The sequence below is a fragment of the Labeo rohita genome, chromosome 21, assembly GCF_022985175.1.
Source record: "Labeo rohita strain BAU-BD-2019 chromosome 21, IGBB_LRoh.1.0, whole genome shotgun sequence".
NCBI lineage: Eukaryota > Metazoa > Chordata > Actinopteri > Cypriniformes > Cyprinidae > Labeo > Labeo rohita.
Genome location: NC_066889.1, coordinates 5,415,588 through 5,433,526, shown reverse-complemented (window position 1 = coordinate 5,433,526; position 17,939 = coordinate 5,415,588). Strand labels below are relative to the sequence as shown.

At 36.4% G+C, this 17,939-nt stretch overlaps 1 protein-coding gene across 1 annotated transcript in view; it reads right to left on the bottom strand.

The window, feature by feature from the left end:
- Window positions 1–2,158, bottom strand: part of chm (CHM Rab escort protein) — a 72,228-nt gene extending 70,070 nt beyond the window's left edge. Inside the window, exon 1 of the mRNA XM_051092978.1 lies at window positions 2,086–2,158. Within this exon, the coding sequence (XP_050948935.1) occupies window positions 2,086–2,137 (52 nt within the window). The 5' untranslated portion in view covers window positions 2,138–2,158. The remainder of the gene's footprint in view (window positions 1–2,085) is intronic.
- Between the last annotated feature and the right edge of the window lie 15,781 nt (window positions 2,159–17,939).

The window sequence follows — 17,939 nt, the reverse complement described above, 5'->3', positions numbered from 1 at the left end:
CCTTGGGACCAACTGGCTCTGGTGGTTTTGCATGAGCGGAACCAGAAGTGGGCCAGATATATTCATTTGCACACCATCAATCACAGCACGAGAACGTTGCTCTTAGCCATCGCACTAACCCCTCTTTTCTTTCCTTTTTTTTTGCTCATCTACCTCTCCTCCCTGTTGTGAAGAACAATGCCCTGCACCGGGGAGTAACTTCATCTCCTGCTGGCTTCAGCACTGTCCTGAGGATCTGGCCTGCATATAAACACACTTCTGCGCTTTGAATGAGGACACTAGAGAGAACGAGGACAGTATCGTTCCAGGGGTCTCGCTCTGCACCACATAGTCCAGTAAAGTATCCGCCCTCCAGGGGGTCCGGAGCACAAACCTACAATTCAATGCTGGGTTTGAAGCAGGTCACAGAGTCAGGGTCAGCTCCAGTTCTGTTAAACGACAAACTGGTTTATGTGCACTAATTTAGAGCACTGCTGCACTCAATAAAGTAGGGCTAAACTCTAGACCAGGCCAGGGAATGTTAAACTTGAGCTGTCCACTGTAAAACTCAATCTGCATTTTTGGTTGGTACTCAGAAGGTTCTAGTTTGATCCCTGCAAGTCCAAGCCATCACCATTATGTCCTATAGGCTTCTAACCCCAGATTATCGCAAGGGAGGTGTTTCTGTAATACGTCTACTGCAAGTTGCTCTAGATAAAAATTACTTAATATAAAATATTACTTAACATAAAATATAAAACATTTAGTATAAAAACTGACTTTGACTTATTAGATTTGTTAATAGAGCTGTTTGCGGCTTATAGCAATATTCTATTAAATTATCAAATTATTTTTAATTATTATGAACAAAACTAATGGTATACCAAAATATTAGTATTCATATTATTATTAGTAGTAGTAAAGACAAAAGTTATTAATATTGTAAACAATTGAAATAATTATTGTTAATTACAAGTATTTATAATATTATTGTTGTTTATTGTTGTTGTTATCGTTATTATTACCTATATGCTTCAGATTTGTTTTAAACAGCCAACAAACAATTAACAAAATTAAAAAGCTATTATTAATTATTATTATTATTATTATTATTATTATTATTATATTTTTTGCAAATAAGTGTTAATATCTGAAGGGTTTATTTGCAAAAACATAACTGGGGTTTTTTTTGTTTGTTTTTGTTTTTTAAAATTATTTTACTTAGTTTACTTTTACTGCAGTTTGACTGAGATTAATTGGAATGCACAATGAAAAAACATGATTTTTGAAAATTGTTAAAAACAGAGTTATCGTTTTTTGCAAATAAACCCTTCATTTATTATTTGTAATATTATCATTATTATTATCATTATTATACTACTGGCGATTATTATTATATTATATGCTTTAGATTTGATTTTTTTAAATAATTGTAATTATTATTTGTTGTACATTTTAAGTTTTAATGATAATTATTATTATTATTATTATTTGCCAGATGCATCAGATTTGAAGAATGTCATGTTTTCATACAGTAAGGCAACTAACAGTAATGTATATAAACAATAACATAATAGAGACTGAATGTGTTATTAATTGTTAATAAATGTTAATAATTATTGTAAGTGCTTAGTGATGATGATGATGATAATAATAATAATAAATAATAAATTATATTATTTAAATTATATATGAATTATACTATATGTAGCTATTTGAATTCACACACAAACACAGTGAACAAACAGCAAAGTCAGTGTTTCTCCATCACTGTCTGGAGCTCTGTGATTCAGCATCTCTGATTCAAGACAAGACTACGCCAAATATTATTCTTGAATTCTCTTGTTCTTTCTTACAGTTTCGCTGCTATTACACCATTCAGCAGTCAAATGACAGCCAGAACAAATACGTAGTTGCCATTCTTCATCATACATGTCAAAAACACAGCCCCATTAGCTTTAGCGTTCATGTGTCGCTGTGTCTGTTTCACATGTCTGTAGCAAAACACAGACACTGTCATTCTACACCACAGCGACACCGGGCACGGGAAACACAAATGCAGCGCAAACCATTACAAATTATGATATTAAAGCTGATATTTCGTACCTGTTCCGAGAATAACAACATCAAATTGAGATGGGAGATCCTCCGCAGCCATCTTGAAACTTCACACTGTCACGTGACACGGTATAGCGTGACGTTAAGCTTTTTATAACCTAAAACATACAGATTTAAACACACAGTAGCAAAAAATGCACACAATACTTTTTTTTTCAAAACTGAAATGCGCCATATATTAGGATAAAGAAGAAAAAAAAATAAAAGTTTTTTTTTTTTTTTTTTTTTTTTTTTTTCCACAGGTCTCATATTCTTTGATTTCCTGTGTATCTAAACTGGCTAAACCCTGTCTGTTGTTCTTTTAATGCATGTTAAATAGAAATATGATAAAGGCACCACTCATTATGTAGTTAGAGTTTTTGTTATCAATGCAAGAAATTTACATACAAGTATATAAACATACAGCTGAGGTCAAAAGTTTACATAATGATGCATTAAGAGGGGGTGAAAACATTTTGAATTTGAAGATCAGGGTAAACTGAACTTATTTTGTCTTCTGGAAAACATTTAAGTACTTACATGTTGCTTCTAAAGGTCAGTACAAAATGAAAGAAATATTATATTTAGGCAAAATAAGAAAAATGCACTCATTTTCATTCTGATCAAAAGTTTACACCCCTAGCTGTTAATGCATAGTTTGTCCTTCTGGAGCGTCAGTGAGTGTTTGAACCTTCTGTAATAGCTGCATATGAGTCCCCCAGTTTACCTCGGTGTGAAAAGATGGATCTCCGAAATCATACAGTCACTGTTGAAAAGGGTTCAAATAAACAAAAATGCTGTAAAAATAGTGGGCAGTTTAACTGCTCAGGACAAACAAGGGACTGACAAGAAACAACTGTCAAGAAAAAAAAAACACAGCTGTGGATCATTCAGGTAACAACACAGTATTAAGAATCAAGCGTATGTAAACTTTTGAACAGGGTCATTTTTTTAAATTCAACTATTATTTTTCTTGTGGACTATATGTAAACATATTTTATGTGAAATATCTTATTCAGGTCAGTACTAAATGAAAAATTACATGCATTTTGCATGATCCCTCTTCTTTTGGTAAAATAATTTTGCATATTCTGCAAGGTGTATGTAAACTTTTGACCTCAACTGTGTATATATATAACTTGTGAAAAACTTGAAAATAAATCAATTTAATTTCACACAGCATGACTTAATGTAATGTTCCATGATGTTGTTTTTTGATTAAGTGTAATGTACACTACTGTGCAAAAATCTTAGGCCATTAGTATTTTTGGCAGTTACTTCTATCTTATGCTGTAGTGTGTCAGTAGGTAATACCAGTTTACATTTTCAGACATTCCTTTTGCCATTAATTGTAATGATCCAGTGATATTTTTTATTCACAAGGAGCCTGACAGCAGCCAGTCTTCCACAATCTGATTTCACTATCATCCAGTCCGTCTGAGATTACATGAAGAAACAGAAAAAACTGAGACAGACTAAATCCAGAAGAACTGTGGCAACATCTTCAGGATGCTTGAAGTAACCTACCTGCAAAGTTACTGTGAAAGGGTTTAGACAGTTCAAAAGGCAAAAATGCCACAAAGTGAGAATGCTTTCAAAAATAATGTCATACATTTTATTTAGCAGTTAACTTCTATTAACTACATTAAATCAACATTTTGTGTGACCACCATTTGCATTTAAAGCAGCTTTTGTCCTAGGCACACTTGTGCATAGTTTTTCAGGTAGCTCAGTTTTTTTCTGATCTTCATGTCAGTTTAAACAGACTCAGTGATTGTAAAATCAGATCCCTGTGTGGAGCACTGTCTGTTGTCAGACTCCTTGTGCATACAAAAATCTCACTGGATCGTTACAATTATTGGCAAAAGGAATGTTAACCAATATTTCCTACTGACACACTACAGCAGAAGATAGAAATAACCAGCTTAAAACCATATTTTTGCTGTTGGTGGTTAAATACTAATGGCCTAAGACTTTTGCACAGTAGTATTTGTTCAGAAGGTTCAGCAGGTAGACTTACTAATGCAGCCTACAAACCAAAGGTGAGGCTATTGTTAAGGGATCAGAATACAGAAAACTATTTCTTTTTAATTCGCCGATGGCTTATGTTCCCAGGTGCTGTCAACAACAGAATATTGTTTCTTCAAATAGCAGGAGTTGGGAAGAGGTGTTAATGATGAGCTGTCAAAATACCCTTCTGGCTCTCACAGCCACTGACAGCCAGCTATCAAGATGTATTTAAAAACACACACACACACACACACACATCTTAAGACATCTAACTGTTCATTATTAGAAAATATAAAAAATATATGAGTACATTTACTGACTGAAATAAAATAGAAACTTAATCTTTTCTTCTTCTTTTTTTTTTTTTTGAACCTTCTTCTAGCAGCTTTTAATGTCAATATTTTTGAATCCAATTGTCAGTTTGAGACCTTGTAAAAATGCCTTTTTGATTTATTATTCATTGTATCATACAAATGCTAAAAATCCCATACAAAATATAGAGAACAATTCAATAAAACCGTTATTTATTAAAATTCCATTAAACCATTAAAATCATTATTTCTGCAACATAATGCATTATAATTTGGCAAATCATTTGTAAATAATAATAATAATAATAAAATAAAATAATAATGTACAGAAGTATGGTGCATTACAAGTAGAAAATTGGAAGCTTGTACTTTTGGCGACTACAAAACAAAAGCAAAGTATTATATAACATATAAGCAATTGTACATGTCTTGTTTTAACGCATAATCTTTGTCTTCTGGATATACGTTCAAAACAGTGTGTATTTTAACATTTCATCCTGGTGTAAGTAGCATTATAGCAAAAAATACATTCTATGGGTCAAAATGATCAATTTTTCCAAAAATCATTAGGATATTAAGTAAAGATCATGTTCCATTAAGATATTTTGTGAATTCCCTACCATTTTTATTAGTATTACGCATTGCTAAGAATTTCATTTGGACAACTTTAAAGGCAATTTTCTCAATATTTTCATTTTTTTGCACCATCAGATTTCAGGTTTTCAAATTTGTATCTCGGCCAAATATTGCCCTGTCCTATTAAATACATCAATGGAAAGCTTATTTACTCAGCTTTCAGATGATGCATAAATCTCAATTTCGAAAAACTGACCCCTCTGACTGGTTTTGTGGTCTGGGAATGTATATGCTCCAGATGTTTTTGTTGCTGCTTTAAATCTTAGGTAGCATTGAATTTATAACATGCATACAGGAATAGGCGTCTATAACAAACTGTGTTGTTTTTAAAAGAACATTGAAAGAGAAAGTTGGCTGATACAAATTCACAGAACTTTTGCCAGTTTTTTTTCACTCAAACGATTGTACGTATCTCCAAAGGCTTCTGAACCATTTGCTCCTGAAACAAAACAAGGGCCTTTTTATAAGCTTAAGGGGTTGCCCACTTATAATTCATATATTTCAAGAACATTCTCCTTATCTCGAGATATGCCAGAATGCACCGGAGAATATATTTCAGAGCAGCTTTGTCTATTCTCTGAATATTCCTATCTGCATGTTCCAGATGTTTCAGCTGCTTTCTTCATCGCCAGTCAAGGGTTTTGAAAAATCATCTCACATAAGCGTGCTGTGAGGAACTTGCTTTCTATTTTCTGCACAGATCTCCAAAACCTTTTTTTTTTGTGTGGTGTAGTTCATTGGTAAACAAAGAGAGATGACCATATCTCCCGAAACAGAAAGAAGCGGGACGGATAACCCTTAAGACCTTTGTTTTCCGCAGCTTTCTCGACTTTAACATCACAGTCTTTGTCACTGATACTTGTTTCTTAGGCCGGAATAGGGACAGGTGTTTATAGCTTCAAATAAGACAGATTGGTGACACTTGATCTTCTTTAGTCTGCTTTTTTAAGTACGTCTTGTCCATGCTTAAAACAACAGCGGAAAACAAGACAGATGGCTTACAACAGGAGAACCCTTTTTCTTCTCTTGCTCGCTCTCCCTCTCTCTCATATCTGACGCACCAGGGATGCTTTTAACAAGAGAGTTTGTCGCAGCGTTTGTGATGGAGGGGTGTCTTCATGTCAACGGCTTGTTCTCCGGGGGATACGGCTCTTTTTTTAATCTGAGGGAGAAATGAAAAGCAAAACCTGTGTGGATTGAAATCATTTTCGTGCGGGGTTTCATCGTGTGCCATCACCCCGTATGTTCAGAGGCATTTAGTTCTGGCTGGGTTTGAAAGCAAAATCAAGGCGACGAGCGCTACAATGCTTTCCGCAAGAATCAAGCGCTCTTTATCTTGCGAGAGCCCGCACCTTTAGCCGCAGTCTTCTGTGAGTTCCTCAGGCTTTGATGCTCGCTTCTAAGAGTCCTCATTCACGGCTTCTGTGTTTGGAGAGTACATCTACTTTGCTGTTTTGTTGCCCGTTAATACTTTCAGGCCGAGGAAAGATGTCTCCAAGGACGGGTCCTACCATCTCCAGCTAAACTGCTGTATCGTACAAGCACTTTCAAGAGCCCGTGTTGATTAAGAAGGATTAAGATTAAGATTCAGACAAGAAAAGAGTACACAATTCATCAACAGAGCCACCGCAGAGAAACCTAGACTACATGTGGAAAAGTTGCAGGCTTTGTCGCCAGTGTTTGTTCAAAGATCTGGCGTTCGTTCAGTCGGCGATTTGCGAAATACTGTGGCAAAGTTTTTCATACTTAACTGCAACTTTGAAGTGGAATTCAAGGAGACTTCACAGTTCATTTCATTTCTCTCTCAGCTCTTTTTGAGGGTGGCCATCTTGAGTAGAGAGAGGTGAACGGTGGCAAAGCAACGTACAATGACACCATCTGTCAGGCCCCTCGTAAACTCTCCAAATGAAACATCCACGAGAACATTATTGCATTATAAATCTCACCATAAATATAAATTAAATTAGAGATCGGTTATCAGAGTGTGTCACACAGTGAATGCATGGGTGATGCAGAAATGCCCTGATGAATACGTATCAGCGCTGATAAACGCTTGTAAACGTATACGTTCATTGTCATGCCACAAGTATGGCGGTATCATTTTATCGGTATAAATCTCTTTTTAATCAAAACATTTTCAAGAATATATCTAGATCTAATTTCACCCCAAAAGCATGCAACCTGGAAACAAATTAAAAAAACAATTTTTTGATTTAAAATTTTGTGCACTGCATTGTGACATTATATAAAAAATCTTCTTAATTTATTTACATTCTATTTATATTTTTGTGGTAGTATTTGTGACCCTGAACCACAAAACCAGTCATAAGGTTAATTTTTTTAAAAACTGACATTTATTTATCATCTGAAAGCTAAATAAATACGCTTTTCATTATGATTTGTTAGGATAGGACCGTATTTGATGGAAATACAACTATTTGAAAATCTGGAATTTGAGTGTGCAAAAAAAAAAAAAAAAAAAAAGAAAAGAAAATCACCTTTAACCCTTTCACTGGTGAGTTTAAAATCTGACCCCCCAGAGTGAGTTTTTTTAGGCGACCGTTATTTTAGAACGTTCCCTTTACTGTTTCCATAGCGACGCGTCATCATTTTCATTACGTTTTTCCTTTTTTATTCAAAATATTCACACACTTGCTTACCATGTCTTCAACTATCTGATATTCCGATTTACGAATATGTGTAAGTGAGTGTATTTTGCCGGTTTACAACCTTTAAAAATGATCTGGCTAGTGATCTATAACGTGAGACGGGCGTCGCCATGTTTGTTCGCGCTTTCTCCCGAAATACATGCAAGTAAGTGGCTGGTAAACTGGGAAAGTAATGGAGTGAATTATATCGTTACTTACACTATGTGTATCTGATATGAATAAAACACGTCGTCAAATTATACTTGAATGGACTGTTATAGAGGGTTTGCACCGACGTCACATTCTGGTCAGTTACCCGGATGCGCGGCCATTGCGGCGATACTCATATGTAAACGGAAGCACTGATTGCACTTTTCTGAAAACTGACAGTTCCCCTCAGAGACACATTCATATAAACTTCTACCCCCAATTCATTATTTAGGAGTTTCTTCCAATATTACGTGCATCGTGAACAGTGAGATTGATCTGCCCAGTATCTTTATGTCCGTCTTCAGCTGTTAACGGCCTTTTGCAGACTAAATATAATAATACCGTAATATTTCCACCCAAATTACACTTTGGAACATGAATGCAGTGCAGTAAATGTACAACGTGTGCAGGCCACAGGGCAGTTCATATTGTCCAGCCCTATAATAGGTGGTAAACATCTGTACGATCTGCCTTCTTTGTGGCGGACTGATGACTCCACAGTTCTTCCTTTTATTTCTTATCCTGACATAGTAAAGATCTTTTGTTTCTCCGTTTTTTCGCCTAGCCATTTCACGAGTTCCGATCGTTTCAGTGGCATTGTTTACTCTCAATGCCACTGCAATGGCTGACTTCCGGATTGATGACGTAACGTGAAAACACTCTATTGCTGTTTCCATAGACATCCGTGTGTATTTTACAAACTCTAAATATATTGTTTTACTAGTACTTATGTGTATTTAAATGTCTAAAGCCTAAAATAAACGTTATGTGGTTGAAAACACTGCATAATTGTGATTATATGACAAGCGCAGCACCAGCCAACGTGCGAAAACGCAGTTTGAATTTGGCAGTTGCATGACGTCACGAAATGTTCTAAATCCCATATGTGGGACCCAAGCGGCAACCTCCCGCTCTCTCTTTTGAAACCAACACGGAAGTGACTTAAACTGCAATTCATCAACTGGCCACTAGAGACTGGCTCCGAAAAGGAGTCAATCCCATAGACTTCCCATGTTAAAATGGCCAACTTTACAGCAGAAAAAAAATGTTTACAGCCAGGTCTATATAGCTAATTGTGCCCTTCATGTCAACTGTGAGGGGGGGGTGAATTTTTTTATAACTCATCCGTTTAAATTATATTAAGCCTTAAAGTTCTGCATAATTTAGGGCGTGGCCACTTGAATGACAGGTGGATTGCCGCTGCTGTCACCACCGTTGTGCTAGTTTCAGCAACCAGCTCCACCCTAGTTCCGCCTCTTTGCCCATTTTCGATTGTCTGAGAGTAACTGTGCGTTCACACCGCCGCCGGCGAGAGCGTCAAAGTGGCCGGAAGTCATTCATTTTCAATGTGAGCCGGCGGCGAGAAGCGGCGCGGCGCGTTTTGGACTGTGTGGGCGTCGGGGAGAGTTGAAGTCAGGTCAACTTTATGGTAATGAGCTATGACGCGGCTCGGCGGCAACCAATCGGAATGTAGAAGTTCACCGCTTGAGAGGTTTCCAGAGAACGCAGTCCTGTAAACTTTGGTTCCGGCCACATTAGTTCCCAACGCTTGTTTTTCAGCGGGAATGCAATTCATTTGCTCAAAACAACACTGATTTGACCAATTGCAACCAAGATGGTTTGCAATGTAGGCTGCACACAAATTCATGTTAATGTTAATTAAAGACCAAGGCTAGTAAATGTCTCCTATTATTTTGAAATTACACTAGCACTTAACCATGAACACAAAAGCCACACCACACAAATGGCTTTTAATTGGTTTATTTCGTTAGCAAACATGTAACTACAATTAAATTACATTTCTTATTTTCACGTTTAAAATATTTAATGAGGTTAACTTACACCCTACTTGTGGTCTGTCTGCACAAGATCGGCATGCTTGTTTGCTTTGCGGCCGCTTTAAATACAAGACCAAGCGTTCGATCGTCAGAGCGTCAAAGAATCTTTGCACAGCGTTGTTGGCAGCGCGGCCAGAGCGAATTTTGACGCTCTCGCCGGCGGCGGTGTGAACGCACAGTAACGTGCAGTGACGCGATTCTAAGATGGCAACAGCCGACTCCCGCCCACTAAGTGCTTCAGAAATGCTCTTCAGAAACCTATGGGTGACGTCACGGACACTACGTCCATATTTTTTACAGTCTGTGGTGGGACTGTACTCCCAGGGTTAAAGTTGTCCAAATGAAGTTCTTAGCAGTGCATATTACTAATCAGAAATTAAATTTTGATGCGGTGGTAAATTTACAAAATATCTTCTTGGAACATGATCTTAATTTCCTAATGATTTTTGGCATAAAAGACAAATCTATAATTTTGACCCATACAATGTATTGTTGGTGATTGCTACAAATATCCCTGTGCTACGTAAGAGTGCTTTTGTGGTGCAGGGTCACATTTGTTAAATTGTCTGATTTAAAGGGATAGTTCAATTAAAACACTTAAAACACTCACATTTATTCACCCTTATGCCATTCCAAAACTGTATGGCCTTTATTTTAAGAAATGTCGGTAACGCTTTAGATTACAACCCGCAAAGAACTACGTAAGTAAACTGAATTTACGGTGTACGTTTCTGTAATTATAGTGCACCTATTAGTACGTATGTGTAGGTATAAGAGAACAATAGGCTATGTTACGTTTTGGTAATTCGGGGGTAACAACCAGATATACAACCTGCAAAGAACTGCGCTAGTAAACTGAAGTCACAGTGTATGTTTCGTATTTATATTGTACCTACGTGTAAGTATAAGGGAACAATATGGTACGTTTGGGTAATAACGGGGTAGAAAACAGATATACAAATAATTTATAATGGAATTAATTAAAAACTTAACAGGTACCTGTTCTATTAAATCGTAAGTTTGGTGTATCTATACGTAAGCTTTTTAAAATTACTGGGAAATTATACTCTTGTTCCATGTAGTTACAGGGTAATTGTGCCTCTGCGGGCTGTAAATTAAAGTGGCGATTGTTCCCCTCTTGTTCAACGAAGTTACAGGGTAGGTACAATACATAAACACACAATCTGTTTTTTAATTTTTATAGTCGCTAATCCCACTTCTACCTCTAAACCTAACGTTAACTATGACTGAACAGTAATAAAAATATAAAAAACAGGAAAGTGCAATCACAATCATTTATTTATTGCAAAAATGTCAACAGCCATACAAAAAAGTAATCCAAATAACGATGCGTTTGCAGCCGCAGTCCTCTCTGGCGGAATACAGCAGGTTTGAGGTGCAATAGGATGAGAGCAGAATTTAAATTGTTAATCGCTGAAAATATTATCCAGATTATTGTCTTGATCCACTCCTCGAAGGCGCCCGCGCGTCATTCCAACACATCTCACCAGAAACACGGCATGTCGTAATCTGTGACGAATGCAGGCGACAGCCAATGAACGTCCGATTTTCCTGTCGCAAAATGCACTTTAGCGCGGGTTTACGGCTGTTGCTGTTGGACTCGCTGCTGGAGATGGAGATGAAGATCGCCGGACAAAGCCTTGAATTTGGTTCTGGTACTCGCAAATCGTATGGATTCTGAAGATCTGGGTTACAGCACACAAATAAAATGGTTTAATTTGTAATTATGATGCGTGTTCGGTGTATTTTATGGTTCTATTGTTAGTCACAGCATGTTAGAGAAAACGCCTTTGTGTTCCACCACGGCAAACGAAGTTAATATGACATGAATGATTAAACGATTGCAGAAATATTATTTATTTTAAGGGTTTACCGTGTAGTCATGATAACATTATGTAGACCTATTCTTGGAAACGAGCTGGCAACAGAAATCACACAGAACAGAATGAAATGTTATGATTTCATATTAAGTAAACGTTAAATGTTTAGATGATGTAAATATGTCAGTATTGTACATTTAATGTTTGTAAAAATGTAAATAAATGTACGTTTTGTAGAACCACATTTTACGTCGCGTTGTTATATGTATTGAACCCTGTAACTTCGTTGAACAAGAGGGGAACAATCGCCACTTTAATTTACAGGCCGCAGAGGCACAATTACCCTGTAACTACATGGAACAAGAGTATAATTTCCCAGTAATTTTAAAAATCTTACGTATAGATACACCAAACGTACGATTTAACAGAACAGGTACCTGTTAAGTTTTTTAAATTAATCCATTATAAATTATTTGTATATCTGTGATAACCGTAACCTATTGTTCCCTTATACTTACACGTAGGTACAATATAAATACGAAACATTCACCGTAACTTTATAGTTTACTTACGCAGTTCTTTGCAGGTTGTATATCTGGTTGTTACTCTCTATTACCAAAACGTAACATATTGTTCCCGTATACCTACACATACGTATTAATAGGTACACTATAATTACAGAAACGTACACCGTAAATTCAGTATACTTATGTAGTTCTTTGCAGGTTGAATATCTGGTTTGTTATCCCCTTATTACCCAAATATAACATGCTGTTCCCTTATACCTACATGTACGTACTTTATAGGTGCACTATAATTGCAGAAACATACACCGTAAATTTAGTTTAATTACGTAGTTCTTTGCGGGTTGTAATCTAAAGCGTTACCGAAATGTCTTAGTGTTTTCTGTCCATAGAAGTCAATAGCAACTTTCCAACATTTCTCAAAATGTCTTCTTTTATGTTTTGCAGAAGAAAGAAGGTCCTGCAGGTTTGGAATGACATGAAGGTTAGTAAATGATGACAATATTTTTATTAATATTTTTATTCTGTCCCTTTAAATAAGACAAAAAAATTAATGAGATTATAATCTAATGTAGGTCACAATGGTGATTTTTAAATTTAAAAAAAATATAATACAAAAATCTATACAATTATTACAAATCTTCATAGTATTTAAAATCACTTTCTTTATGCAAAATCTTAATTTCGACTATTTTTGTGAGCTTCATCCAAGAAGCATTTTATTAAATGAATCAGGTCACCTTGAGATTCCAACAGGCACTTTACGGCACAACAGGACCTTTCTACATAACACTGTCCATTATCATAAGTCCACATCACTCATTCAAAGCGCTGAAGGCAGCACTACCCAGGAGTTGAAAAATGAAATAACACATTTCAGTCTGATGTGACCGAAACAGTTAACCTCCTTTGGCCGCTTTTCTAACAGAGTAATTTTTGTTGATGGACAGCGCCGTACACACAGCCGGTGTGTCTTCGCAAACACGAGGCTCTCACAAAAAGGTCCAGTCACCCGTGATTTGGCAGCAAGTGTGAGAAGAGTGTCCTTAAATCATCTGCGGTGGCTTTCTCTGAGAAATTAAGTACGTTGAGCATATTCAAGCGACAGCTTGTCTATTCTTAAGTAGTATTAAAGGGTGATATTTTACCCTAAATTAAGAGTCAGGCAACTTTTTGGCACGTGTCACAGCCCAAATGGATTACTGAACTGCTGATGTATGTAGCAATCCGTTGAGTGAAAAAGATGTGAGAGTGTAATGAATTTAAGATGCTTTAATAGACATAAATATTTATCACGAGTGACAGTAAAATTAGAAACAACATTCAATTAAAATCAGTTGTAATTTATTGTTGTTATTGATTTGCGTAAGGTGGAAATGAATGCAGAAACATTTCATTACGCCGAGAGGGGCTGCTGATCTGCTTTTGGCCTCAGTGTAATATTTTACAAGAGAGAGACAGACTGGTGCTATTAAGACACAGCCAGTCTTTTCCTCTGTCTCAGACATGAACTCTCTTGCATTGTTTTACTTTGTCTCATTAATTTCTCAGCATCCCTTGTTTTATCCATTCACCCATCTCATTCATTGTTATTTTTTTCACATGTCCTGTCTCTTATTTATTTATTTTTTTACTTTGTCTTTTCTGGTCTTGACTCATCTCTTCTCTTCTGTGCTCAGCTTGTCTCTTCTTGTGTTGTGTTGTTTTGTCTTGTCTTTTCTATGCTTAGCTTGTCATATCTTGCCTCATTTGGTCTCTTCTATCTGCAGCTTCTCTTGTCTCTACTCTTCACCTCTTTTCCCTGCTCATCTCTTCTTATTTTATCTAGGTTCTACTTTCTCTCTTTGTATATCATTATATGACTCATTTCCCTTTTACTTTGTCTCATACTTACCTGTTGTTATCTCTTTTCTTTTCTGTGCTCAACTTGTCTCTTCTGATCTTTATTCATCTCTTCCCTTACATGGTTGCCTCTTCTAGTTTCACAAGTTCGCCTGTCCATCCAATCTTGATGGTTAATGGTAAACAAACTTGGCTTGCTGTGCTTAATTGAGGCTCAAACCCAAGGCTTGAGTTGAGCACCCAGTTCAGCCTCCCATTGCGGTACTACCTAGAGGGAGAATAACAGCAATAGAGGAGGAGATGGGGAGGTAGAGGGATGCTGGAAGAACTGATACTGGGATGGTGAAGTGAATGCTGCTTATATAGACTCGTAATGAAGATTGACAGGACTGAATTATTAGGTTCCTCCTGAACCTATGTTTGGAGCTTTATTTTGGCTCATGTCTTCTCTTTTATGTTCAGCTGGTCTTGTTTTGTGTTGTCTCGTCTCATCGTTTCTATGCTCAGGTTGGCTCATCTTGTCTCGTTTTGTCTTTTCTGACCTCATCTTGTCTCTTCTATGCTCACCGTCTCTTTTCTTGTCTCATGCTTTCTCTTATCTACTTTTCCCCACACGTCTGTTCCGTTCCAGTTTATATTCTTCTGTTAGTAAGTCTCATTGAATGACTCTTCTCCCTCTCATTTTGTCCATTCTCACTTTGTCCATCCAATGTTATATCTTCACACATTTCATTTCTTTTCTTTGCTTTTTTGTGTTTATTTATTCCCTTTTCTATGCTCTCTTTGGTCTCAAGTCTTCTTGCCTATGCTCAACTTGTCTCATCTCTTGTCTTTTTGTCTTGTCTCACCTCATCAGGTTGTCTCTTCTTGTCTTCTCTCTTCTATGCTCGTCTTATCTTGTCTCATCTCTTCTCAACTTGTCTCACCTGCTGTCATCTCATCTCATCTAGCCTTGTCTTATTTTTCTGAGTTCAGCTTATCTTTTCTGTGTCCCATGTTTTCTCTTCTGTGCTTGTTTCTTCTTGTTTTGTCTCTTATACAGTATCCTTTTCCTCAGAGTATGCCTCTTTCCCTTTCACTTCATCTCATCATCACTATCAATAGTTATGGCTACACATCTTTTGCCATAATTTTGTCTCATTTCTTCTATGCTCAATTCTTCTCTTCTTCTATTTTCTATGCTCAGCTTGTCTCTTCTTGTCTCATCTCTTCTCAACTGGTCTCACTGGTTCTCACCTTGACTTGCCTTATCTTTTCTCATCTATGCTCAGCTTTTCTTTTCATTTCTTTTCTTGTTTTGTCTTATCTCTGCTCCTCTCTTCTTGTTTTGTTTCTTTTCTTTAAGTATATAATCTTTTCTCATTGTATGTCTCCTCTCCTCTCACTTTGTCTCTTCACTATCCATTGTTATTGCTGCAAGTCTTGTGTCATCATCTCATTTCCACTCTTCTATGCTCAAATTTTGTTTTTTCATTTCTTCTATGTTCAACTTGTGGTTTCTCTTCTCTTCAATGCTTAGCTTGTTTCTTCTTGTCTTGTCTCATCTCTTGTCTCACCTGATCTCATATCGTCTTACCTCATTTTGTCTCTTCTATGCTCAATTTGTCTTTTCTTGTCTTGTTTGGTCTCATCTCTTCTCTACTTTTCACACCTGGCATCTTGTCTTGCCTCATCTTGTTTCTTCTTGTCTTTTTTATGTCTCAACTCTTCTCGACTTGTCTCACAGACTTAGCTTGTTATGCCTCATCTTGTCTCTCCTGTGCACAGTTTGTCTTTTTGTTTTGTTGTCTTGTTGTGTCTTGTCTCTTCAGTGCTCTTCTCAATTTGTCTTACCTGATCTCATCTTGTCTCTTCTATGCTTAGCTTGTCTTTTCTTGTCTTATTTCATCTTGTCTCTTCTCAACTTGTCTCACCTGGCCTCATCTTGTTTCTTCTTGTCTTGTCTTGTTTTGTCTCATCTCTTCTATGCTTATCTTTTCTCGTCTTTTTATGCTCAGTTTGTCTTTTATTGTCTCATCTCTTCTCAACTCATCTCACATAGACTTACCTTAACTTTCCGTATCTTGTCTCTTCTGTGATCACATTGTCTTTTTCTTGTCTTCTTTTGTTTTGTCTCATCTTCTCTCTGCTCCTCTCTTCTTTTTTTGTCTCTTCTCTGCAAGTATATCACCTCCTCTCATCATATGACTCCTCCCCTCTCACTTTGTCTCTTCATATCCATTGTTATCTCTACACGTCTTGTGTCATCATTTTGTTTCCTCTCTTCTATTCTCAACTTGTCATTTTTTGTGTCTTCTAAGCTAGGTTTGTCTCTTTTGTCTTCTTTCCCCTGGCCTCATCTCATCTCCTCTGTGCTCAGGTTGTCTTTTCTTGCCTTGTTTTGTTTCATGTCTTCTCTTTGCTTCTCTTCTCTGCTTGTCTCTTCTTCATTCCTTAGCTTGTATCGTCTTGGCTCATCTCTTTGCATCTTTTCTATGTCCTGCTCTGTTTGTTCTTGTCTCGCCTCTTTTCTTCCAGTGTTCATCTTCCTCCCAGCTTTCAGTGCATCTTATTATGACTCCTCTCCTTCTCACTTTCCAGTGTGTAGTAATAGCTTCTCTTCTCTTATTTTATGCTATGAATTACTTTAGTATTCCTATAAGAAATATATTTTGTCAAAATGTGGATTTCTCAGGTGATAAAAGCAGTGTTTAAACACTAAACCAGTGTTTAAATCTAATGCTGCTTACACTGCTATTAACATATGTCAGTAAAAGTATGTAGATCCATTACGTATGTATATATGTTGTGAATATGCATACGGAGCATTGGGGCGGTGCTGGAGGGGTGGGTGGAGGGGCGGTGCATGTGTGCCTGCAGAGCCAGGTATGTTAATCAGGTATTCATTAAGATTAAATATAAGACGAAGGGTTGAGGTGCGATTGAAACCTAGGTAAAATATGTATCTAATTTTCTAGATTGCCACCTAGCTTTTTAATTTCAGCAGGTACTTGGCAGAAATTTGCATGGCATTTAGGCACTCATTACAATATTAATCTTCCCACAAAAGTTGCAAAGGCTCAAAGGTTAAGCATGATTCCTACATTAATTTTAGAACGACTTTTTTTGACCCGTGTAAAGATTCTCATTTACAAAGGTCCTCATTTGCTTCACTAAGTGGTTCATAATGAGAGCGAAGATAAAGTATTGAAAGAAAAAAAGTGAATCGGATGTGTTACTGTCAAAAATTAGTATTAGAGAGACTGACATTTTCAAAACATGTTTTATACAGATCGTTGTTCTTTACTGAAGTCAACCTATATCTTTTCAGAGGGTCTGTTCTTCTGTTAATATCAGTGAATTCATTTGTAAATATGTTTAAGAGAAAAAAAATCTATTAAAATAAAATGATACTGAAAAGAGCAGATGTTCATTTGAAGTCATAAACAAAAAATAATCTGTGCTTTTAGATTTATGACATGAATGGTACTGTACATGATCATTACAAAAAAACTATTATAATCTACTTTAAATTCTAAGCAAGATTCACATGCCACTTCAAATTAGGCCAAATGTTTAAAATCCAGAGCTCCATCTTTTATAAGTTACCTAAAAGGCAATGTTATATAACAACAGAAGTGCTTACTCAAAGCTTGGACAGTAAAGTTAGTTCACCTTAGTTTACCTTTATGTGTTACTTGTTATACAGTTAATAGCAATGATGTTCTGGGCCTTTAAAAAAAATCTGTTTGATCAAAAGTATGAAGAATAATATTTTCCATCATATATTTCAGGTCTACTTACAATTTTAAAATTAGGTGATGCTGCGTTAATCAGGTATGGTTGGAATGGATTGTCACTGGTATGAAAGGACAGACAGTGAACAGCTGTAATATTTATGGCCTAATATTTTTTTATATTAAAGTCTATAAGTCTAATATTATGAAGTATTGTTAAGTACTACATCACATGACATTCTCATAGGCCTATAATGTAACAATAATAGAAGTGTTATTATAATCAT